The sequence below is a fragment of the Plecotus auritus genome (assembly GCF_963455305.1).
Source record: "Plecotus auritus genome assembly, chromosome: 8".
Classification (NCBI taxonomy): Eukaryota; Metazoa; Chordata; class Mammalia; order Chiroptera; family Vespertilionidae; genus Plecotus; species Plecotus auritus.
The window spans coordinates 25221246-25246066 of NC_137782.1; the positions used below are offsets into that span (position 1 = coordinate 25221246).

General features: G+C 48.7%; 1 protein-coding gene across 8 annotated transcripts in view; it reads left to right on the forward strand.

Annotated features, from left to right (window-relative positions):
* The window catches only part of L3MBTL1 (L3MBTL histone methyl-lysine binding protein 1), a 59685-nt gene that overhangs the window by 13256 nt on the left and 21608 nt on the right, over positions 1 to 24821 (forward strand). For 2 of the 8 annotated variants that reach the window (XM_080683142.1, XM_080683144.1), the window contains exons 13-22: positions 534 to 610; positions 1157 to 1242; positions 1424 to 1534; positions 2024 to 2138; positions 2949 to 3048; positions 3213 to 3410; positions 3501 to 3550; positions 6783 to 6940; positions 7361 to 7423; positions 12191 to 14843. In XM_080683142.1, the coding sequence (XP_080539268.1) occupies positions 534 to 610; positions 1157 to 1242; positions 1424 to 1534; positions 2024 to 2138; positions 2949 to 3048; positions 3213 to 3410; positions 3501 to 3550; positions 6783 to 6940; positions 7361 to 7423; positions 12191 to 12325 (1093 nt within the window). In that variant the 3' untranslated portion in view covers positions 12326 to 14843. Of the gene's footprint in view, positions 1 to 533; positions 611 to 1156; positions 1243 to 1423; positions 1535 to 2023; positions 2139 to 2948; positions 3049 to 3212; positions 3551 to 6782; positions 6941 to 7360; positions 7424 to 12190; positions 14844 to 24821 lie in introns of those variants that run through there. The other 6 variants (XM_080683140.1, XM_080683143.1, XM_080683141.1 and 3 more) reach the window with 5 other exon arrangements.

Here is a 24821-nt window from a genome sequence, read left to right on the forward strand (position 1 = left end):
TATATATTTAATCCTCATTCGAAGATATGGTCTTTTGTTGTTGTTAAGACTTTAGAAAATAGTAAGTGCATGTTTCATAAAGTTGTTCTCTTCTAAGAATGTTAGAATGCCTCTTAGATATGTTTTTAATTAACTTTTTAGAGAGAGAGGAAGGAAGAGGGAGAGAGGGAGAAACATTGATCAGTTGCCTCCTGTATGTGTCCTGACTGAACCCATGGCCCTTCGGTGCCTGGGATGATGCTCTAATCACTGAGCCACACTGGCCATAGCCACAATGCAATATGAGATGTGTCATCTAGAAATACCAAGGTTAAGATGAGCAGACCCCTGTGATTCATGATTTGCTCTTAGATAAGATGGCGGTGTTAGAGCTTTCAGTTAATGCCACAGTTTTCTGACTTTCTCACCAGCCATCTGTCTAACTCTCACTAAGAAGTACAATTAGGGTGCACCCTGACGCCATGCTGTTGTAGGCAGCAGGCTCAGGCCTCCAAGTTTCACTTGGGACAGTGAAATATATTCTTGGGTTTCAGGTGTGATCCCAGCAGCCCCTACATCCACCCAGTTGGCTGGTGCCAGAAGCAAGGAAAGCCCCTCACACCTCCACAAGGTGACCATGCAGCCTGAGCACACCCTTGCCCGGGCCTGGCCCCACACCCCTCTCCCCAGGTCCTATACCAGTACCCCCAGGAGCCTCAGCTTCTATGCCTGGGAGTAGAGAACCCTTTAATTTTAGGAAAGTCTTGTCAAACCCCGACTGTATGAAGGTTTAAGGGAAGAAAGTTAAGTGACACTCCCTCCCCAACAACAAGGGTGCAGGATTCCAGACTGAGGAAAGTGTTCCCTTCCCTCTCAGAGTATTGCATGGGCCCACATACAACAGGTTCAGAGGTGGCTGGGCTGGGGCTGGAGCCACAGGGCAGTGGAGAGGAATGGGAGCCAGGGTTCCCAGACAGCCCTGTAAACGGGGAGGTGGTGATATGCTTGCTAGCACCCCTCTGCCTCCGGAGCTCCCGCAAGGAGCTGGCCGTGGTGATGCGGGGGTAGATTGTCCTCCATGGGCCTCTGTCTCTTTTGTGCTTCTGGTTCTCCTTGGGGGCAGAGAGCTCTCCCAGTACGCCTGGGTGCCTAGACATTGCTGTCTTCCTCTCTCCAGACTACCCAGACCCTGATAGCTTCTGTTGGGAGAAATATCTGGAGGAAACTGGGACCTCTGCTGTGCCCACCTGGGCCTTCAAGGTGGTGAGTTGGCTCTCCTGCCCCCAGAGCTGAGCTCAGGAAGTCTTGGAGCCCTTGGACAGCTAGGATGTGCCCCTGCCCCCCCACTCCCCCAATTTTCCAGGCACAGCACTTGGACTCCCTTCTTGGGGGTCTCAGCACTGCTGTACTGGGCCTCGGCCTGAGGGCTGCTGTCCCCTTGCAGCGACCCCCGCACGGCTTTCTTGTTAACATGAAGCTGGAGGCCGTGGACCGCAGGAACCCATCCCTGATCCGTGTGGCCAGTGTGGAGGATGTGGAGGACCATCGGATAAAGGTGGCTCTGGGACCCTTGGGCTGGGGAGTGAACAGGCCGATTGGGCAGGAATTCTGTAGATTCATTCGAGGTCAAGGGCATGGCATGAGCCAGACATAAGGGAGGCTGCACGTTGTGGAGAAGAGAGCTCTAAATTTGAGGCTGAAGATCTTGGGTCTCATTCTAGCCACACCTGTGACTTACTTTTGTGTGCTTGAGCAAGTCATTTCCCCTCTCTGAGCCTTAGCACTCTCATCTATAAAATGGGCCTATTAACCCTAGATCTAGGTAAGGATTGATGGGAGATGCCCATAATTTAATGATGAAGCCCTTGGGACACATGACGGCCAAAACGGGTTATTGTGGGGTTGGCCCCTTGGTTCTTCCAATCGAGGATCTTGCTTCTGACAGGCTCCGGGGATGGGGAGAGCCTCCTGGAGCCTGCAGGACCTCCTGGCTGAGCTGGGCTCCACGAGGAATGCCTGACTTCCAAGGGCCTTTCCTCCCCAGCTCCACTTTGATGGCTGGAGTCATGCCTTTGACTTCTGGATTGATGCCGACCACCCGGACATCCACCCCGCCGGCTGGTGCTCCAAGACAGGGCATCCCCTGCAGCCTCCTCTCCGTGTGTACCCCTAGGGCACCCTGATCCTTTCCTACTGATGTCCAGCCCCACCCCGAGCTCCTACACCCCCCGCTTTGATAGCATGCCCAGGTCTGACACACAGGACTCTGGAGGCTCAGTGAGCTCTGAGACCTCGCACCCTCCCTGCCCCAGGGCTTTCTGCTATACTAAGCAGTCCTCTGGCTTCCCCAGTTGTTGGGTTTGGGGTATTGAAGTGTGAAGGGAAACTCACTTGGAGATGTGCTTAGGAGCCACACAGAGCAAGCATGGTGTTTGCTAAGGAAATGCTGACTCTGTTAAATAAAATCTGGGCCCTTACAGGCAAGGGTTAGAGGTCAGATCATTGGACTGCTCAGTTCTCACCCTCAGGATCCCCCCTCCGGCCCTATTTCCCTGCTGCTGCCACATCTGTCTCACATGGGGTGTTGATCCTTCTCGATTGCTCTCCAAGCATGGGCAGAGCCTAAAAAAGTTACCCAAGTCTAGAGGATGAAACAGGGAAACAGAATAATGACAATCTGCCTGACATGGCTCTTAAGTACAGCTGTGCCCACACCAGCTCTGCGTTGGATACTCCCCCCGAGGAGACAGAGGGCATGGCCTGCAGGTTTCACCAAAGTATGTGAGAGCCAAACCCCTCATTCCCTACAGAGAGGTAGATATCCAGTAGCAGGAAGTGGTGTCACAGCCTAGCTCGGGGCCCTTCTACCTGGGGAACTAGTTCCCAGGGCTGACTGCCCTGCTCTCTGTTCATCCCACCCCCACCCTTACCCCAGGACCTTATGCTGACTCTTCTTCCTGCCCCTCCAGATCCCAGAGAGCTCGGCTCTGCCTCCCCTGAGAGCTGTCCCCCTCTCAGCTACCGGGGCCTGCCGCACACGAGGACCTCCAAGTACAGCTTCCACCACCGGTGAGAGCAGGGCTCCTGCTACGAGACCCTCAGACACTGCTCAGAGAGGGTCTGTGTGTGGCCAATCAGAGCTCACTAAAGACCCTCTCTGAATGGGGCCAGGCTTGGAAAGGGCTCATGGGAACAAGCGGGTTCAGCCCAACTTATGCCTTCTTCTTCCCCAGGAAGTGCCCCACGCCTGGTTGTGACGGGTCCGGCCACATCACAGGCAAGTTCACAGCTCACCATTGCCTCTCGGGGTGCCCCCTGGCTGAGAGAAACCAGAACCGGCTGAAAGTGGAGCTGTCCGACTCAGAGGCCTCGGCCCGTAAGAGGAACCTCTCGGGCTTCTCCCTAAGGAAGAAGCCTCGCCATCATGGCCGGTGCGGAGGGCAAGGGTGCAGGGCCTCTTGTCCTCTTGGGCAAGGCCAGGCACTGATTCCCTGCCATGGACCTGGTCCCTCTCTCTCCAGGACTGGGCGCCCTCCAAAGTATCCGAAGATCACACAAGAAGATTTCGCGAGTAAGTCCAGGGTCATTTACCCCCACATCCTCCACAGAGTGTTTACAATTGGTGGGATGTTTACAGAGAAGGAGAAGCTGGTCTGGCCGGTGTGGCTCAGTGGTTGAGCATCGACCCATGAACCAGGAGGTCATGGTTCAATTCCAGGTCAAGGCACATGCCTGGGTTGTGGGCTTGATCCCACTAGGGGGTGTGTAGGAGGCAGCCAATCAATGATTCTCTCTCATCATTGATGTTTCTATCTCTCTCCCTCTCCCTCTCCCTCTCTCTGAAATCAATAAAAACATTAAAAAAAAATAAAAAATAATAAATAGTCCTTTATAAAAAAGAGAGAGAGAATGAGAAGCTGGAAAGGTGGTTGTATCTCTTCGTTTGAGATACTTGGGGAGCGTAGAGCAGTGGCAAGAGTACAGGATGGGGCCTCGAATGACCACAGGTTCCAGGCCCATTTCACCCATGGCCTTGCTGGGAATCTGTGGGAAAGGCACAGAACCTCTCTGGGCCTCTGGTTCTCCACTGGGAGGTCAGATGATGCCCTAGCTCTGTTCTTCATTCTAGGCTCCCTGGGAGGGAAGCCATGGCTTGTCACTGCCTAGCTGTGTGACCTTGAACAAGTCACTGAACATCTCTGAGCCTCAGTTTCCTCATTTGAAAACATGAATATAACTGCCCTGGCAGGGTATCGCAGTTGGTTAGAGCAGTGGTCGGCAAACTCATTAGTCAACAGAGCCAAATATCAACAGTACAACGATTGAAATTTCTTTTGAGAGCCAAATTTTTTAAACTTAAACTTCTAACGCCACTTCTTCAAAATAGACTTGCCCAGGCCGTGGTATTTTGTGGAAGAGCCACACTCAAGGGGCCAAAGAGCCACATGCAGTTTGCCGACCACTGGATTAGAGCATCATCCCGATACGCCAAGGTTTTGGGTTCGATCCTCAGGCAGGGCACATACAAGAAGCAACCAATGAATGCATGGTTGGAACAACAAATCCATGTCTCTCTCTCTCTCTAAAAATAAATAAATGTTTAAAAGAAAAGAAAAAAAAACATGAAAACTGCCTTTCACATGTCAGCTACCTGCAATAATAGTGGTTACTGTTAGGGTTTACTGAACACTCTAGGCTGAGCACTGTTTCAGGTGCTTTCCATGTACTGTAGTCGCTGACTCTCACAAGCGTCCTGTGCTGTGGATAGGATCCTCTCCTTCTGAGAGAAGAGAAATGAGAGGCTCAGAGAGAGAAGTCGTTTGCCTGAGGTCATTTGCCTTGCCAGGAGCAGAGCTGGGATTCAAACTTGGGTCTGAGTTCTGCTATGTGCTGCTGATGTAATAGACACAAAGCACCTAACCTAAATGCCAGTTCCCTTCCCACCCCCTTTGCTTTAGCTTGGCTGTCATAGCCAAGTACCACAGAGGGGGTGGCTTAAACAACAGAAATATATTTTCTCACACTTCTGGATGCTAAAAGTCCAAGATCAAAGAGTGGAGGGTTTGGTTTCTTCGGAGGCCTCTCCCTGCCTTGAAGATGTCTGCCTTCTTGCTGTGTCCTCACATGGTCTTTCCTCTATGCCTGTAGCACCCCCCCCCCGCCCCCATCTTTCTGTGTGTCCAAAATTCTTTTTCTTATAAGTGCACTACCCAGATTGGATTAGAGTCCACCCTACCCAATCACCTTTAAAGGCCCTTTCTCCAATTACAGCCACATTCTGAGGTACTGGGGGCTAGAGTTTTAACATATGAATTTGGGGAGACGCAGTTCAGCCCATAGCATGCTCCAAGGGGAGGCACAAAGGGACTGCACCCTCCGTTGTGTGATGAATTCGTGTCACATCTTTGACCAGTAGCAAGGGCTGATACACAACAGGGACACAGGGGATCTTGCCTCAGTTGAGTTGCACATGGTTTTAAGTCAAGAGGAGACCATGAACAATCACCTGGTTCATCACACAATGTCTGGGCAGGACCCAACCTATTTGAGTGCTTCAGGAACAGTCTCTGAACCTGGGCAGTACTGAAGTCAGACTGCCTTTCACCTGCTTCGAAACCTTGAACAGGGGATGCCACCTCTCTGAACCTCAGTTACCTCATCTGTAAAATGCTGATGATAATAGTGCCAATCTCAAAAGGTGGTGGGAGACTTAAACGAGATGGTCCCATAACCTGCTGGAATTCTTGTGTGTCCTGATCCCCTCCTGATTCCCTCCTGGTGTTGTTCCCTACTGTTTCCTCTGGGTGAAGACAGAGGCAATACCTGCAGCCTCAGGCCTCAGTGAGGAGGGTCTCAGAGTGAGGACTTTTGGGGGTGGGACTGCAGAGGTACCTCTTCCACCTTCAGTGGTAAACCCGGTCGGCTTCCATTGCAGGGCCATGTTCTGACCACCAGAGGGCGAGTGCCTATGTTCATTCCAGAAGTGTCCTGAGGACCAGGGAAGTTGTCTTCCCAGAGCCTGAGGCTATAGCCCTGCAGGGACAGAACAGAGGACAGGGCGCAGGCCTCGGACCTCTGTGCAGGGATCCCTTGTCCTACCAGCTGGCTCTCTCACAGACGGGACCCGGGTCAGTCTGGATTTTGTTCCAGAGACTTCTCACATCCACGGGTAGACCTCTTCAGTGTGGGCTCCGGGTTCGCTGGCAAACAGCTCTGAGGTGAAGGCTGCCTGCCAAGGACAGGACTCAGCTGTGCTCTCCCTGCTGGTAGGGCCCTCCCAGCCCCCTGAGTGTCAGTGTTTGAGAGAACAAGAGGAAACCACCGAGATTTCCTTGCCCAACCTGTTCATTTACAGGCTGGGAAACTGAGGCCCGTGTTGTGTGACTTGCCCAGGATTCAAGAGCAAGTTAGTGAGGGCCCAAAAGGACTTAGGGAAAGGAGGACAAACAGATGGGCTTCTTGCTGGGATGTCCACCCCTTGGATGCAAGGCATCTCTAGAAGGGGACCAGGATGCTGCAGCAGCTCTGAGAAAGCCTCCGTGCAGGGCCCCAGGGTGCAATCTCAGAGGGGTGGGGGTTGGGGAGGAGGTCGTTCCAAACAGCTGACCTGAGAGTCTATAAAGCAAGGAACCCACTTTCCCGGAAGGAGTGAGCCCAGATGAGTCAGATCTGGACCACCCTCTTGGCTCTGCAAGGCTATCAGAAGGGGCCATGGTCCTCTTGAGTGGCGTGGGTACAGGCCGGCTCCTGGGGCCAGGTTAGTCCTCAGCATCGGCCTGCCAGTCTCTGCCTCTGCTTTCCAGCACTAACGACCGATGTCATCCACCAGTCCTTCTTCATGTCATCCCTGTCGGCCCACCCTGACCGGTCCCTCTCAGTGTGTTGGGAGCAGCACTGCAAGCTCCTGCCGGGAGTGGCGGGCATCTCAGCCTCGACAGTGGCCAAGTGGACCATCGATGAGGTGAGGAGCTCGGACCCTTCTTCCCCGCCCCTACTCTGCCCTCTCACCAGGACACCCTCGTTCAGGAGGCCTTCCCGGGCAGAGCTGGAAGCTGCCCCTGACACTATGTCCTGCTCATCCCTCAAGTCCACAGACCCTCCTAGCTGCCCAGCAGGGACTGATGGAGAGACTGTTTCATGGCCCATCCTGGTGGATGGGGAGAGGGGCCGGCTACTGGCCCACCTGGAAATCTGGCGGGAGAGGCAGGCTGAGCCTCCCATACCCAGTAGCACAGAGATGCAAGGATCCTCTTAGGTTGATAAGAAAAAAGCAACACAGTCACAGCCCAGAAGGTGCCAAGGCCATATAAGCCACCTCCCCGCTGTCTCCCAAGCCCCTGTATCCTTGGCAACAGGCAACATGTCTTCTTTGATTTCCAAGGTCTTCGGCTTCGTTCAGACCCTGACAGGTTGTGAGGACCAAGCACGACTCTTCAAAGATGAGGTAAGTAAGGTGCAAGTGCAGAGTGGGAACAGAGAAAGAGCACCCACTGAGAGGCAGGAAGCAGGTGTCCCCACCAGTGCTGCCCCCAGATAGGGAAGTCCTCTGTTGTCACACCTGCGGGAGAGTAGTCATAGCCACACCTCTGGGAAAATCTGGTACGGACCGTGGCCCAGCGTAGGAACCCTCTGTATGCAGACCATCCCAGGAAGGAAGGAACATCCTGGAGACCAGGTTCTATCCACCCCTCTGCCCTCTGCCCCATCTTTGTTCTCCAAACATATCTTCAGCCGGTTAATTCAAGTGCATTTCAATACCTGATGGCACAGGTATTGCCATTTACTGCAGGGATCCTAACATACACTTAAAACCAAGACCCCAAAGCTCCCCAGAGGTAAGAAGCAGCAAGTTGTAGATAAAAGAATGCTAGCTTTGCTGACAGTTGGGTTTGAATCCCAGTTCTGCCAATTTGAGCTTTTTACTGTCCCTGAGCCTGCATCTTCTTCTGTGTAAAATTGAGATAAAATAGATATGATGATGTCTACCTTTCAAGCCACTGTGAGCATTGGAAATGACAAGTGGATCGTTGTATCAGAATGTCTAGTATAGTTATACCCTAGTATATACACTATTATATTATTGTAAGAGTCATATATATGAATATTATATATAATATTATAGAGTAATATGTAAATCGTATCACTATACAAGAGTAACTGATACAGTGGGGCTTCAGTCAATGGTTGTTCTGACTTTGAATGTGCAGTCGTCCTTAAATGAAGAACTTCATCATGTCTCTCCAATCTGTAGAGTTTGAAACTGGAAGGGGCCTTTGAGTTTGTTTAGGTCTTCCTTCCAAAGAATGCACACATCCCCTTCACCCAGGAAAGTGTGGGCTCTGCTCCCCTAGTGCCTCCTCCAGGCGAGGCCCATGAGAGAGAAGTCTGCCCGCTTCCCCGGGAGAATCTCTCTGTCCAGCCCACCAGCCAGGTTCTTCCTCAGATCCTAGTTTGGTGGGGCTCCCTGGCTCCTCCCCATTCTGGGTCCTTTCCTTCTGGGTTGTGATCTTCTTATCGTAATGGGTGTGTCCAGGGCTGCACCTGTGTTTCAGACGCTCTCTGAACAACACAACACCTGGGCTGCTCCTCCAGATGGCTTTGGTTTCTGTTTTTAAAAAGACTTTCTTACTTTAGAGCAGTTTCAGGTTCACAACAAAATTGAGAAGACAGTACAGAGATTACCCATATGCCCCCTGCCCACATGCACGGCCTCCCGCTTTATCGGCATCACTCAGCAGAGCGGGGCATTTGTTACAGTTGATGAACTGACATCTAGATGTGTGTACATGGAGATCATATATACACGGAGAGAAAGGCACCCATCGTAAAAGTGCACACCCACAGCTTTGTGAAATGTGTACACTCTGAATCCAATACTTCAGTCAATATATGAAGCATTCCCATCACACCAGAGAGTTCTTTCTCTGCCCCTTTCATCAGTCCCCAACCTCATGGCAACCGCTGTTCTCACACCCAGCACCACAGATTAGCTTTGCCTGCCCTTGAACGCCATATAAATGGAATCGTACAGCACATACTCTTTTTTGTCTGTCTCTTTTCGCTCAGTGTGATGCTTTTGAGGTTCATTCATGTTCTTGTGTAGACCCTTAGTTTGTTCATTTTTATTGCCAAGAGTGCTCCATGTTATGAATATCCCACAGTTAATGGACATTTTCTCTCCCCCTTGATTCGAACCCTGTATTTTTGTGAGTAAAACTTTTCCTTCTTCTTTCCTTCTTCTTTCAGTGCACTAGCTTTATTATAGCCACATCACACCAGGTTGTTTTTTTTTGGTTTTTTGTTGTTTTTTTAAAAATACATTTTATTGATTTTTTACAGAGAGGAAGAGAGAGGGATAGAGAGTTAGAAACATTGATGAGAAAGAAACATCAATCAGCTGCCTCCTGCACACCCCCCACTGGGGACCTGCACACCCCCCACTGGGGACGTGCCCACAACCAAGGCACATGCCCCTGACCAGAATCGAACCCAGGACCCTTGAGTCCGCAGGCCAACGCTCTATCCACTGAGCCAAACTGGTTAGGGCACATCACACCAGTTTTGAGTTCATGTAAGTCCCCAAGTGCTTTTATATCAATTATCCATTATAATCAAACCAAAGTTTCCAGTGCGTTACTTGTACCACTGGCTTTTTAAAATTAATCTAATGAAAGACTTCACATTTCTCCCTCTTAAATGTTATCATCTTGGTTTCATGATCTCACTGTTTTAAATCTTAACTCTGTCATCTCTGATATTAATAAGCCTTTCCAGCCTCATACAACTTGTACATTTTTAAAATATGTGTTTATGGATTTTAGAGAGAGAGGGAGCAAGATAGAAACATCAATGAGAGAGAAACATCAACATCAATCAGCCGCCTCCTGTACGCCCCTGACTGGGGATTGAACCGGCAACCTCCTGGTGCATGGGTTGACGCTCAGTTAATGAGTCTCCCCAGCTGGGCTACAACTTGTACATTTGATAACTAAGCCTTCTGTGTTAATTTAAGCCAAGTCTTCACCACATGTGTTGATAAAACAGAGCAGAACCATGTGGCGTCCATTAGAGATCTCCCATTAGGTGAGAACCAATCATAAACGAACACTCTCTGAGTACAGTTGTTCAGTCAGCTGCTGAGCCACCCAAGAATTTTATCCTCTAGCTCATGCTGGGCTTCGCATTGTCCCCTTGTAGGAAGAAGGGTTATCTGTCTGGGAACATCTGCTGCGTGTATCGTTCAGCATGTTCTGTGATACAAAACCGCAATGGCCAGAGCAAGGAGGTGTGCTGGTGGACCGACAGTACCCAATACAATCTCAGTGTAGACCTTTGTGGGGGCTGAGGATTGCCTTCTCCAAGGTCTGGTCCACAGCATCAGTCTCCCCAGGGAGTGGGTTCTCTCTGGCTGAACGGATGCAGCCAGGACACTCAGGGACACCGGTCAAGATGAATGGTAAATTGCTGCTTCTGGTAGCCTGTGGTTAGGACTCCGAGGGAGGTGTGTGTCAGGTGTAATGGGTGCTCAGAGGAGGGGGCAGGACAGAGAGGGGTCAACAGACTCTGCTGATCGTGCAGTTGGATAAACACGGGCAACTTCCTGCTCCCTGAGCGTCCCTCTTTCTTGGGTTCCTGTGGGCCATGCCTCTCTGTTGTGATAGCATAGAAGTCTCCTCATCAGCTGATTAGATTTTAGCTTGGCCTCTGTTAAACATCCCACATGTGGCTCTCTAAGGATCTTTCCAGGTTACCCCAACCTGGGGAAATTCCCTGGTCCTATCCACAGCTCTCGGGCTATTGCTTAGGGTGGATCATTGCATTTGGCTCATTTTATTCATTTTCCTGTTGAATTCCTCTACCTTCAAGGTCAAATATGACCATTTCCGAGATTATGGCTGAAAACTCTCCATATACATCAGCATACATACATCTTGTATGTTCTTGAGTAATCCCATTGTCCCCTGACATAGTCCCAAACTACTAGTCAACAAGCTCCAGTCTTTGCTTTGAAGAACCTAGAGCAGCCGTGGGCAAACTACGGCCCGCGGGCCGGATCCGGCCTGCTCGGCTGTTCTATCCGGCCCGTGGAGCCGAAAGAGCGGAGGGTTCTCTTGCTCTCCCCTCCGCTCCTTTACTTTGAATTTATATTAGTTCACACAAACACTCCATCCATGCTTTTGTGCCGGCCCTCCGGTCCAGTTTAAGAACCCACTGTGGCCCTCGAGTGAAAAAGTTTGCCCACCCCTGACCTAGAGTCAACCTCAGCAGTTCCAGTAGTGAGAAATCTCCAAGTGAGGCACAGGAACCCTGGAAAAGTCTTGCAGAAGGTGCCCTGGGTTTGTCTCATTGCTTCCTTACAGTGTCATTCAACTTGTTGCAACATCCCCTGTATTTCCTATAAACTGGAAGTTAGAAACAAAGGCTTGGGTAGATTTAGATGAAATCTCAAGCTCTCTCTCTCAGAGCTCATATGTAATACTGTGATGCATTGATCGAAATGCCCGCATGTCAGCAGCACTGAGATCGACTGGTGGGTTCATGTGGGAACAGCAATAGCAGGTTTTTGTTGTGGTTGTTGTTTTAATCTCTACCTGAGGATATTTTTCCGTTGATTTTTAGAGAGAGTGGAAGAGAGAAGGAAAGACAGAGAGAAATATCGATGTGATAGAAACACATCGATTGGTTGCCTCCTGCATGAGCCCCAACCAGGGCCCAGGCTGGGGAGGAGCCTGCAACCGAGGCACATGCCCTTGACTGGAATCGAACCCAGGACCCTTTGATCTGCAGGCCTGTGCTTTAACCACTGAACCAAACCGACTAGGGCAGCAATGGCAGTTTTTTGAAGCCACTGTCAGTGAAGACTCAGAAAACATTATGCAAATACACACTGAAGTCCAGATCTGTCAGCAGAAAGAGTGTGTGTGTGTGAGTGAGTGTGAGTGTGTGTGTGAACATGGGAACACCAGCGGATATCTTTCTTTCCTTCTCTGTCCCCATTGCTGTCTTCCTTTTTTCCTTTCTCCCTCCCTTGTCCTTTCTCCTTTTCCTTCTTCTTTCCTTCTCCCTCCTCCTTCCCTTCCCCACATATATCCTTTACTCCAATTTTCCTTCTCCCCTTCCCCCTCGCCATGCATATGCTCACCTTCCTTCACTCCTTCCCCATGACCCTCTCCACCTTCTCCGATTTCCACTTCCCTCCCCCAACCCTCAGATGATTGATGGCGAGGCCTTCCTTTTGCTGACACAGGCGGACATTGTGAAGATCATGAGCGTCAAGCTGGGTCCAGCCTTGAAGATCTATAACGCCATTCTCATGTTCAAAAACGCCGATGACACCTTAAAGTGACTGGCTCAGGGCTGGGCCCTCCTCCAATCCCAGCTGGGCCTCCCTCTGCACCTGATGCTTTCTTCCTAAGCTGAGTTCCTCATATCCCACCGGTGCCCCCACTATGCTCTGTATCTGGCCAGGGGTGGTTGCTCTTCTCTCCAGGGCTGCTTCCTACAAGGTACATGGGAGCAGAGGAGCCCCGGGCAGGATGGAGTCTTAGCCCCCAAGTCCTGGAACTCATCTGCCACCAGGCATAGCAGTGCGGGGGTGACATTGCTGGGGGAGCATTACTGATGGAGTGGGTCGGGGGTACCCTGCCTGTGGCAGCCCACATCTCTAGCCAACTTGTTTTATCACCAAAGGTTCTTTTTGTTTGCAATTAAGAACAGTCTGGTCGAGCCAGAGGCCCTTTTCAGCATCTCTGTGCTTTTCTTTCCTTGTCTCCTTTCCTCCTGCCAAGTGACCCTGCCACAAACATATTTACTCAGACGGCACCTCCCCCTCTGTCTTTTGGTTTTGCCACCCTCATTCTGCTGCCCAGTTTTCTGGTCAGTGCCCCCACTCGGCACAGCCAGATCCCATTGGCTCTTCCCTTTAAGTGGGTGCGCCTCAGACACATGTTTTCATAGGATCCAATAGGAGTCTGGGCTGCCTTTCTCCATTTTACCCCGAAGTGAGGGATTCTGAGCCCAAATGCCTTCTTAAACGCGTCCAGCTCTGGACCACTTGGCATTGTTAGTGTTCCACGCCTCGTCCTGTTTCCAGCAGAGCGGGCGGTCAGAGCATTTCACCTCTGCAGCAGGGGTTAAGGTTCCATGGGTGTTCCCCATACACCCTCGGTGTGTCAGGTATGGGAGGAGGCAGCCTGAGTGGCCAGGTAGCCAAGGCCAGCCCAAGAGTACGTCAGACAGTCTCGGTCAGTCTTTGGTCAGAGGGGCAGCTCCACCAGGTATAGTGACTCCCAAAGCTGTCAGCCATGGGTCTCAGCCAAGGTGTTGCCCATGGCGGGAGTCAGGGGAGCATGCGTGCCAGGCCTCCTGGCATGGACATGTCGCACTCTGTCTAGTACACACACACGCACACACCCTGTAACATCACCTCAACCTGTCCCTCACATGCCCTGCTCTTGAGTTTTACAAAGAGGACTTGAAGTTGGGAGTTGGGAAAGTGAATTCTGTCTTTGAGCTCTCTGAGTCCTTTAAGCCTTTCTTACCCCGCTCCATCAGTGTTGCAGTGGGGGGCCTGCTGGGACTCTGGGACTTTGATCTTTCTGTACAAGTGGGGGCCTAGCCTCCACTGAGCCACTGCCAAACCTGAAGCCTGGGAGCAGGCCCCACATGGAGGTGGGGAGCAGGGGCTGAGCTGGGCCTTCCCCAGACTGCTCTGCCAGCCATGGGAGATGTACGTGTGTGTGTGTGTGTGTGTGTGTGTGTGTGTGTGTGTAGCGCACTCAGAAGTGTTTGACAGGGAGATGTGAGGCTCAGTGTTGGGAAAATGTCAAGGGCTATTCCTATTACAATATGAAGCTTCATCGTTCCCATAGAAGAGAGAAACCCAAAGTGCAGTTGATTTCCTGTCCCTGCCCAGTAGGGGACCCTCTCTCACAAGGGACCAGACAGCTTTGCTCTGGCAGCCATTCAGCCCCCCAGCTGAGCTCCCACAGGACTTACATGTTCCTTCCCTTCCAGCCCCAAGAGGCAGCTCTGAGCACGACCTCCCAGGGAGGAAAGCGGGCGGGCCTGAGGGTTGGGTTTACAGAGGTCGCATTGGCCAAGAGCCTCTCTATCTTGGTTGCTTAAGTGGTGGCAAAACTCACCAGTCTTTGGCAGAGATGCTCACTGGCTTTGTGGTGTGAGGAGAAGGCAGCAAGTCCACACAGTTGAGTGGGGCTGGGATGGCTTTGCCATGTGGATTTGCTAACCACACTCTTAATAACCAGAAAGGCAGGATGGACCGAGGACCTCGAGGAAAAGGGCCCCCAGGCCTCCGAACTTTGAGGCCTCAGCACTTTGTGCACCAATGTCGAAAGAAACCAAATCATAAAAAAGGAGAAAGAAATCTGCCTCCTGTCCACCCTACTACCTCCCTTTCACCCCCATCCTGTCCCCAAATGAGATCATCGCACCTTGACCTGGGAGGGCAGTGAGGGGAGGGAGTTGGCGCCGGTGCCCAGTGCCATGTGACCTCTGCCCTGCTCTCCAGCAGAGGTACCACTTACACTTTGGCCCGGCAGCCTCGCCCAGCTCTGGCCTAGGCCAGGGAGGACCTTTCTGTTTGGCTTCTGAAACAGAAAGAATGATCCCAGAGTTTGAAAATGAAACTTGTTTGCACTTTCATTCACATGCACTTTGGTGGAGTTAGGTTTTTGTATTTGCTGTGTGTGTGTGTGTGTGTGTGTGTGTGTGCGCGCGCGCGCTGCAGCGCTGCGCGCGCGCGCGCGCACGAATCTTCTGGCTTAAGATAAAGGGAGAAAAAGTTACAAACAAAATGTGGTGTGCTTCATCTATCTATTGAAACAAATAAACTTGAACAACTGAATGATATGCACTCAGAATTTGTTCTATTTTCATGGTGAAATACCCAGAAAACAGAAAGGGAATATCAATAATACCCTGTCATTACTGCAGAGAATAAAGCATTCTCTCTGCTGGTAGGGGTCCTAACTAATCTGATTTTAATTTCCTTTTAAAGATAAGAAATAAAGAATAAAGATAAATGGGTATACTGTCTACATGGAGAAATATAAACAATGGGACCCTCAGAGAACAATGTGAAAAGGCCTGATCCTTGACAGCTTGTGCATGGTAAGGGCAGAAAATTCAATAAAGACTTCAGTTTAAAAAAAAGCAACATGAAACTTTCAGGTGGGGAAATATCAAGCTGAACAGTTAGAATTTATTAAGGTTCCCAGAGACTGTGTGAGCAGATAAGAATGTAGCAGAAATGCCACGTTCAATCACATCAACCCCTTTCTTGTCAATATCCCTAATTCCTTTGACCTTGTGCTTTTCTGGACGACTTGGCTAGAAGAATATCAACCATGGAGCTGTCCAAGAGCCTGTCTTCTCCACACCTTGACCGGGGACTTATCTGACTGAGCAGATTGGTTGCCAGAGACTAATAGTCTCTGGCTCTGGTGTGAACCCTTAGGGCTGCCCAGGGAGCAGCTGGGTTTCTGAGGTAGTTAGCTTTGACTTCCTTTTACCTCCTATCCCATTACCTTCCCTGTTATCTCAAGAAATGTCTTCCCCATCTGTGTCACAGAGAAAATAGAAGTCATCAGAAGGAATACCCCACCTTTCTGCCACATCATGTGCCAGTCTCCTTCTACCTACACCCATTCTTCCTTTCTTAACTATCACAGTAGAAGAGTTTATTTTTCCACTTGTCAAAAACTAAATCCTCACCTAGCCAGCGTGGTTCAGTGGTTGAACGTTGACCTATGAACCAGAGGGTCACAGGTTCAATTCCTGGTCAGGGCACATGCCAGGTTGTGGGCTCCATCCCTAGTGGAGGGTGTGCAGGAGATAGCCAATCAATGATTACCTCTCATCATTAATGTTTCTTTCTCTCCCTCTCCTTTCCTCTCTGAAATCTATCTATCTATCTATCTATCATCTATCTATCTATCTATCTATCTATCTATCTATCTATCTATGTATTCTCAACCAGTCTATCTATCTATATATATATATTCTCAACCAGCCATGGCTGCTATAAAAGAAAAAGAAACATTAAGAGACAAGAAAGGACTTTGGGACATTTAAAATGTGATTGCAAAGATAAAATAATTGAACACATGGTGAAAGATAAAGTTGAAAATGTTGCCCAGAATATAGGAATATAGGTTGTCCCCCCACAATGTATACACACACTTTGAATAATTATAAAGGCAGTGTTTATTAAAATACATTTCATTTTCAAAATTGAACTATCAGCTGTTAAAGTGTGTATACACTTTTTGGGACACCCTGTATATAACCAGGTTACAAACTTTTACCTCTTCTGCACCTTCCCTCAGGAAGCCATTGGAAGATGTGCTCCATCAAAATGAGAGAGTAAGTAAAAAAAGAGGAATATCCCAGGAATACAAGGATAGTTCAACATAAGAAAATCAATCTACTTTATGCACCACATTACTAGAATGAGAGGGGAAAAACACATGATCATCTCAACTGATGCAGAAAAATCATTTGACAAAATCAACACCATTTCACAATAAAAACAGTCAGAAAACTAAGAACAGATTATAAAAAAATAAGCACAAAAACCCCACAGTTGACTTTATATTCAATGGTAAAATACTGAAAGCTTTCTACCCAAGATCAGGAATAAGACAAGGAAGCCCACCTTCATCTCTGCTATTCAGTATTGGACTGGAAGTTCTAGCCAGAGCAATTAAAAAAGAAAAATAAATAAAGGGTGCCCATATTTGAAAGGAAGAAGTAACAACTATCTCTATTCATAGATGATATGATTTTATAAATAAAGAATCCAAAAGAAAACTGCTAGAACTAGTAAATAAACTAAGCACAGTTGCAGCACATAAGATCAACACAAAAAATCACTTATATTTCTATATACCTGCAACAAACAATCCAAAAAAGAAATTAAGAAAGCAGTTCCACTTATAATAGCATCTATAAAAATAAAATACACTGGAATAAATTTAAACAAGGAGATGAAAGACATATACTGAAACCTATAAAACATTGCTGAAAGAAATGAAAGAAGACCTAAATAAATGGAGAGACACCCATGTTCATGGTAGGAAGATTTAATATTGTTAAGATGTCAATACTACCCAAAGTGATCTACAGATTCAATGCAAACCTTATCAAAATACCAATGGCTTTTTTTGCAGGAATAGAAAAGCTTATCTTCAAATTCATGTGGAATTGCAAGGGACTCCCCAAAACCAAAACAACCTTGAAAAAGAACAAAATTGGAGGATTCAATCTTCCTTATTTCAAAACTTATTACAAGGATAAAGTAATCAAAATAGTCTGATACCGGCATATGGACAGACATAAAGATGAATAGAATTGAGAGTCCAGGAATAAACCTATATATCTATGGACAATTGATTCATTAATTTTAGATAAGAGTGTAGTCTATTCAGTGGGGAAAGACAGTTTCTTCAAGAAATGGTGCTGTGACAACTGGATCTCCACAGGGGGAAACAAAAGAAAACAAAGATGAAAAAAATGAAGTCCAATGCCTTCCTTACACCATATACAAAATGAACTCAAAATGGATTGACTACCTAAATATAAAAGCTAAAACCTAAAACACTTAGAAGAAAACACAAAGGTAAGTCTTTATGACCTTGAAATTGACAATGCATTCTTTTTTTAAAAATATATTTTTATTGATTTCAGAGAGGAAGGGAGAGGGAGAGAGAGATATAAACATCAATGATGAGAGAGAATCATTGATCAGCTGCCTCCTGCACGCCCCACACTGAGGATCAAGCCCACAACCCAGTCATATGCCCTGACCGGGAATCGAACCGTGACCTCCTGGATCATAGGTCAATGCTCAACCACTGAGCCATGCCAAGCAACAATGCATTCTTGATGTGACACCAAAAACACAAGCAAAAAAAGAAAAAATAGATTAGTTGAACTTCATCAAAATTTTGTGCATCAAGGACATTATCAAGAAGGTCAAAAGACAACTACAGAATGAGAGGAAATAGTTGCAAATTGTATATCTGACAAGGGTTTAATATCCAGAATATATAAAGAACTCTTAACCCTGGCCAGTGTGGTTCAGGTGGTTGGAGTGTTGTCTCTTACACCAAAAGGTCATGGGTTCAATTCCCAGTCAGAGCATATGCCTGGGGTTTTGGGCTTGATCCCCAATAGGGGGTGTGCAGGAGGCAGCCAATCGAAGTTTCTCTCTCCCGCTCCCTTTCTCTCTCTAAAATTAATAAAAACATATTTTTAAATATAAATAAATAAAATTAATAATAATAATAAAGAGGAAAATAGGATCTAAGAAACAGAACATGCATCAAAGACAAAGACAAAGGGAATTTCCAGAGTGATGGGAAGGAAGGGCTAAGTTGACAACTGAGTTGACAACTGAGCAACTCTCCAGGTGAGAACCGAAGGATGAAAAAAACTCAAACTGAAACCTATATATCATTGTATTAAGAGGATATTTTCAGCTGTACCAGAGAGCTTAAAAGAGAATTATATGTATACTAGAGGCCCAGTGCACAGATTCGTGCACCGGTGGGGTTCCTCGGGGTAGCCTGCGGGGATCAGGCCAAAACTGGCAGTCCAATGCTGCCTGCTGCTCCTGCTCATCCTGGCCCAGCTGCACCTACCATCGCCTCCCGGTAGGCTCGCTGCTGCTCTGCTGTGGTCTCCGGGATGCAGTGGCCAGCCGTGAGCCCTGCGTCTGGCACCTGTTGATTAGCTGAGCGGCGCTCCCGCTATGGGAGCACACTAACCACCAGGGGGCAACTCCTGCATTGAGCATCTGCCCCCTGGTGGTCAGTGCACGTTATAGTGACCGGTCATTTGGTCATTCAGTCGCTTAGGCTTTTATATATTTACTAGGTGCCCAGTGCACGAATTCATGCACCTTGAAAAAAACTGTGGGCCGTGAGGCTGCTGTAAGCACAGGGGTGGGTCTCGGCCCATCCTTCGCGCCCCTGCCCTGCCCCTCCCACCACAGCCCCCAGTCCCCTGTCTTCTGGCAGCCCCGCTCCAGCTGCCACCACTCCCACGTGCTAATGGCGCAGCCCCACTCGCACCCGCTGATGGCGCGGAGCAATTGGGGCTGGCGCTGGCAGTGGGTGCGAGCAGCAGCTTCGATGCCAGCAGCGGGTGCAAGCAGGGCTGTCACCAGCAATGGGTGCAAGAGGCGGCTGCTGGCCCCAATCGCCTCTCAGGAGCAGAGGAAGGTGGAAAAACCCTGAGGGGTGATCGGGGCCAGCAGCCACCGCTCACACCCGCTGATGGTGCTGAGTGCTTGGGGCTGGCAGCAGGTGTGAGCAGTGGCTTTGGTGTCAGCAGCAGGTGTGAGTGGGGCTGGCGCCAGCAGCAGGTGCGAGCACTGGGCAGGACCGCAGCGTGTGGGAGCAAAGAATTTTCAGTAACCACCAGAGGCTTGCCCCAATGATAGTGACTGGCGCCTTGCCTTGGTCTGGTGCCCCCACTCACCTGCTCCACCATTCCGCCTTGGCCAATGCCCGCCACGTTCTGCGTCCACCGCCTGGTGATCACACATCATAGCAACTGGTTGTTCAGTTGTTCGGTCTATTTGCATATTAGGGTTTTATATAGAGAGATATAGATGTATATGTACATGTAGTCAATATTTCAAACCATCCAATGACGCAGTTGTTAATTAACTTTAGGAAAGGCAGAAGTTGTGTTTGGATGGGAGAGATCTAAATATTTGTTCCATAGTAGGAAAGAAGAAGCCACTTGATAATTTTTAAAACTGAAAGGTGGAGAAATGGCAGTATAATCATGTTATTTAGATACATGGAGGTAAATGCCAAAACAAGCAGCTAAAAAAGTGAGGAATGGGACAAGGCACTGATCTTTTTCATCATCCACCTCATTGTTTTATTTGATGTTTAAAATTTTGTACACATCACTTTCAAAAAAATCTTTAAAAAAATCTGGAGGTCCCATCTCTGGCCTATGTCTGAACTCTGTTGGCCCCAGGGTTCTGCACCCAGCCCACATGGGTAATAGATTTGCTGGTACTCACCATAAGCCCGTTATTCCCTCTGCCTGTGGATGAATCTGCAGGTGTGAGCATGTGTGTGCAGGTACGGGTAGTAATGGGAGGAGGGGCCCAGGGCAGATAAAGCATAGAAAAGTGAGCTGAGGAATCTCAAGGTGGAGGGAATATGCATGGACTTGGGTTCTCATTGGTTCAGTCTCTTGTTTCCCTTCTCACCCCTGAGGACATACATATCTTTGACCTTCATAGCCAAACAGAATTGGCCATTTGAGAAAGAAAGAGACAGGGAGGATAGAATGGGAAAGAAGGAAAAAAATGGGGAGGTGATGGGTATCCCCAGTGGCCTCACAGTAGGAATGGCCTTGTTGACTTTCTACAGCATCATTGAGAGGAAAAGGCAAATGTAAGCATTGCTGGTGGCCACGCCACCAGTTGGTACACAGTAATTTGGTAGAGAGGCCAGCATTAACCCAGCACCTTTACTTGCAGTTTAGCAGACAGAAAAACACGAGCACCAGGATGGAGATATATATTAGAGAGAAAGAGAGAGAGAGAAACATCAATTTGTTGTTCCACTCATCCATACATTTACTCCTGCACGTGCCCCAACTGGGGATCAAACCCACAACCTTAGCGCATCAAGATGATGCTCTAACCAAATGAGCTACCCGGCCAGGGCAGGCCTCAGGACATTAACACAAAGATGTCCTCTTCAGCCTTGTTGGCGTTATTGTGAAATGGATAGCAGCCTAAATGCCCACCAGCCTAAAGAGAACGGAGATAGGGAAATTAATCCCACATTATACAATGTGATGCAGGTTTTTTAAAGAGTTGATTCTCTATGTGTTGACATGGGACGATGTGTGAGAAACAAAAAGTGAGTGGCGGAACAATATGTATAGTATGGCCCATTTTTCTGGGGGGAAAAGTGTATGAGATAACTAGATTAGGGCATAGCAAAAGTCTGGGGTGTCACCGTTGGGTAACAGCAGTTCCTTCTGGGAATGAGACTGAAGATGATTTGGAGGAGAAGCTTCCACTTGTGTTTCACATTCTGCTGTGTGTTGGAATTCTTCAACACAGTGTACCCAGTACTATTTTTTTCTTTATTAAATTCTTTCTTGTTTAAAGTATTACGTATAGTATTACATATGTCTCCTTTTTTCCCCCATTGACCTCTCCCTGGCCACCCCCACCCCCCAGCACATACCCTTACCCCCCTACGCTCTGTGTCCATTGGTTATGCTTATATGCATGCATACAAGTCCTTTGATTTCTTACCCTCAACTCCCCTCCCCTGCCTTCCCTCTGAAGTTTGACGGTCTGTTCGATGCTTCTCTGTCTCTGGGTCTATTTTTGTTCATCAGTTTATGTTATTCATTACATTCCACAAATGAGTGAGATCATGTGATATTTATCTTTCTCTGACTGGCTTATTTCGCTTAGCATAATGCTCTCCGTGTCAATCCATGCTATTGTGAATGGTAAGAATTCTTCCTTTTTTTATTATAATTTTTAAAATATATTTTTAATTGATTTCAGAGATGAAGGGAGAGAGATAGAGAGATAGAAACATCGATGATGAGAGAGAATCATTGATTGGCTGCCTCCTTCATGCCCCTTACTTGGGGGGGAATCAAGACCCCAACCCAGGCATGTGCCCTTGGCCAGAATCGAACCTGGGAGCCTTTAGTCCACAGGCCAACACTCTACCCACTGAGCCAAACCGGCTAGGGCAAGAATTCCTTCTTTTTTATAGCAGCGTAGTATTCCATTGTGTAGATGTACCACAGTTTTTTAAATCCACTCACCTGCTGATGGGCACTTAGGCTGTTTCCAAATCTTAGCTATTGCAAATTGTGCTGCTATGAACAAAAGGGTGTATATGTTCTTTCTGATTGGTGTTTCTGATTTCTTGGGATATATTCCTGGAAGTGGGATTACTGGGTCAAATGGGAGTTCTATTTTTAATTTTTTGAGGAAACTCCATACTGTTTTTCACAGTGGCTGCACCAGCCTGCATGCCCACCAAGAGTGCACAAGGGTTCCTTTTTCTCCACATCCTCGCCGGCATTTGTTGTTTGTTGGTTTGTTGATGATTGCCATTCTGACAGGTGTGAGATGGTACCACATTGTCATTTTGATTTGCATCTCTCAGATGATTAGTGACTTTGAGCATATCTTCATATGTCTCTTGGCCTTCTGTATGTCCTCTTTCGAAAAGTGTCTATTTAGGTCCTTTGCCCATTTTTTATTGGATTGTTTATCTTCCTTTTGTTGAGATGTATGAGTTCACTGTAAATTTTGGATATTAGACCTCATCGGAGATAACATTTGTACCCAATACTATTCTGTGGGGTTTTAAAAACTGGCTTTGGAAGTGCAGGGAGGAGGGGCTTGCTGGAGAGGAACAGGACAGCTCCAGAAAGGGGCAGGACTGGGGCTCTGCCCTGATTTGCTTGGTGCACTTGGGCCAGCCACCGCCCCTTTGGGCGGAGGCCAGTCACATGCTGATGGGTGTGTTGGTGGAGGCGGGGGCTGGGGCACGCAGGGCTCCTCTGGGACGCTGTTAGAGCTGCCAGCTTTTAAAGCGCTACCAGGACTGGGAAGTTGTTGACATTTTAATGACATGCAATTGGAGAAAGCAGCATGGCAGTCAGACTGAGTTGCCTGCTGAGGAGGGGTCACCGGGTGGAGCTTTTCTTACCTGTCCAGCAGGCCAGGCCTGTCCTTGCCCTGGGTTAGAACCCTCAGTCTGGGCACCATCAGATCATGCAGGGAAAGCCTTCCCTCCCTGGGAGCTGGGGAGAGCTGAGCCCTGGTTCCTGGGAGCTAGGTCTCCGAAGGGCAGAGCGGGGCCTGGGTCTCAGGAGCTGTAGTTCTCCCACATTGATGCCGGGACAGCGCCAGCACAGGAGAGCTCTGGGCAGCAGGCTTTGGCTCAACACAAGAGAGTGCCAGAGGTGTCAGGCATGAGGCTGGCTTAGGTGGGCATGAGCTTCTCCCCCCCCCCCCCCCCCGGAAGGTGTCCACGACAGGGCTGATCACACAGGCTGGAGGTCCTATCAGGGACTCGCGGAGGAGAGAGTTGTGTGCAACAAGCCTTTTGGGTGGTCAGTTCCCCAGGCTCTAAAAGGAAAGTGATTCAGCTGATGGAGTCAAGGACGGCTGTGTGGGAGAGTCAGCATATGCGCTGAACTCGGGAGGGGAGGGGGAGATTTCAGACACCAGAAATGGGACAGTGTTGAAAGGGACTTCAGAGACCCTCCGTGAGGCAGGATACACACCATCATCACCAATTCGCGTGAGGCTCAGGGAGCTGAAGTCGCTTGCCCAAGGTCACATAAGTTGTGCAGTAGCTTTTAAAAGTTCAGAGGGTCCCCAGGGCAGCCCTTCGAGGAGCCAGTGGGTGCAGCCTGCATGGTGATTCAGGTCCAGTGGTTAATTAGTAACTGAGGCCCTGTGGCCTGCTCTCAGCTGGCCTAGCTGGGAGGTTGAACTTGAGCTGGTTCGCAGTTTGAGTGAGTGGATGACAGGTCACTCCTGACTGGGAAGGTTGTTCCGGCGATTCAGGATTGGGGGACCATGCAGAGAGACGGGAGGGCAGAGCTGTGTTCGGGGCTGCTCCCTAGGACCTGAGCTGGGACCCAGAGTTTTCAGGTGAGAGGCTCAGCTGTGGGCAGGACACCTGCCTGCCAGCCTGCCAGTCTGCCAAACTGACTAACTAGTTACCTAGCCAACTTCCTTCCTAACTACCTACTTACTTCCTTTCCTTCTAACACCCTTCTTCCTAATTCCCTTTTTCCTTCCTAACTCTCCTCTCCCTCCCTCCCTTGCTTCCTTCTTTCCTAATTTTCTTAACTTCTTTCCCCCTATCCTTCCCTCCTTTGCCTCCTTCTCTCTCCACTAACTCTCTACCTCTCAGCTACCTAATTGTCTTCCTTCCTAACTAACCAATTTACATTCTCACTTCCTTTCCACTAACTTCATGCCTTCCTTTTCTAAATCCTTAACTTCTTCCTGAAATTCCAGGCCCTGGAATCAGGCCTGGGTTCAGTGACATCACTTACTAGCTATGTGGCCTGATCAAGTCACTTCACCTCCCCGAGCCTCAGTGTCCTCCTCCTTCAAACAGGGACAATGATAGTTCCTAACCCATGGTGTTGTGGGAACAAAGTCAAATCAAGCTGCAGAGAAGGGAGCACAAAGCCTTAGGAGCAGAGAGCTGCTCAGATGTGGGGTTCACAGTCAAGGTGATGGGGGAGGGAGAGGGTGTGCAATGGGCATGTTGAATTTCCCACCAGGACTTAGAGATTTTACACAGTGGTACAAGGATAAAAAATAAGCTAACCCACTGTTACCTTGGGTCATGGCCCTCAGACTTTTCTCTGTGGCTGTACACAGATGTCCATGTGCCCACATTGTCTTTTTGTTCTGTACAAAGACAGTACCCCTGTACACCTACCATTTTGAAATCTGGTTTGTTTGTTTCGCTTGACACTGTAGCACATACATGTTTCTGCTTCCATTTACATAGGCTTGTATGTCGGTTTTGTTTGCTGTTGGGTAATATTCCATTTTATATATGTCCTGTAATTTATCTTACCGATTCATTAGTCAAATACGTAGGGAGCACCGACTGCCTTCCAGGCCCCGTTCTCGGTGCTGCAGTCAACAGTGAACAAGAGAGTCTTTGCCCTCCTGGAGCCCATGTTCTCATTCGAGGCAGAAAACAAGCACAGCGCTGGGTGTGAAGGTGTCAAAGGGTGATAAGTGTTCCGAAGTAAAATGTAGCGCAGGG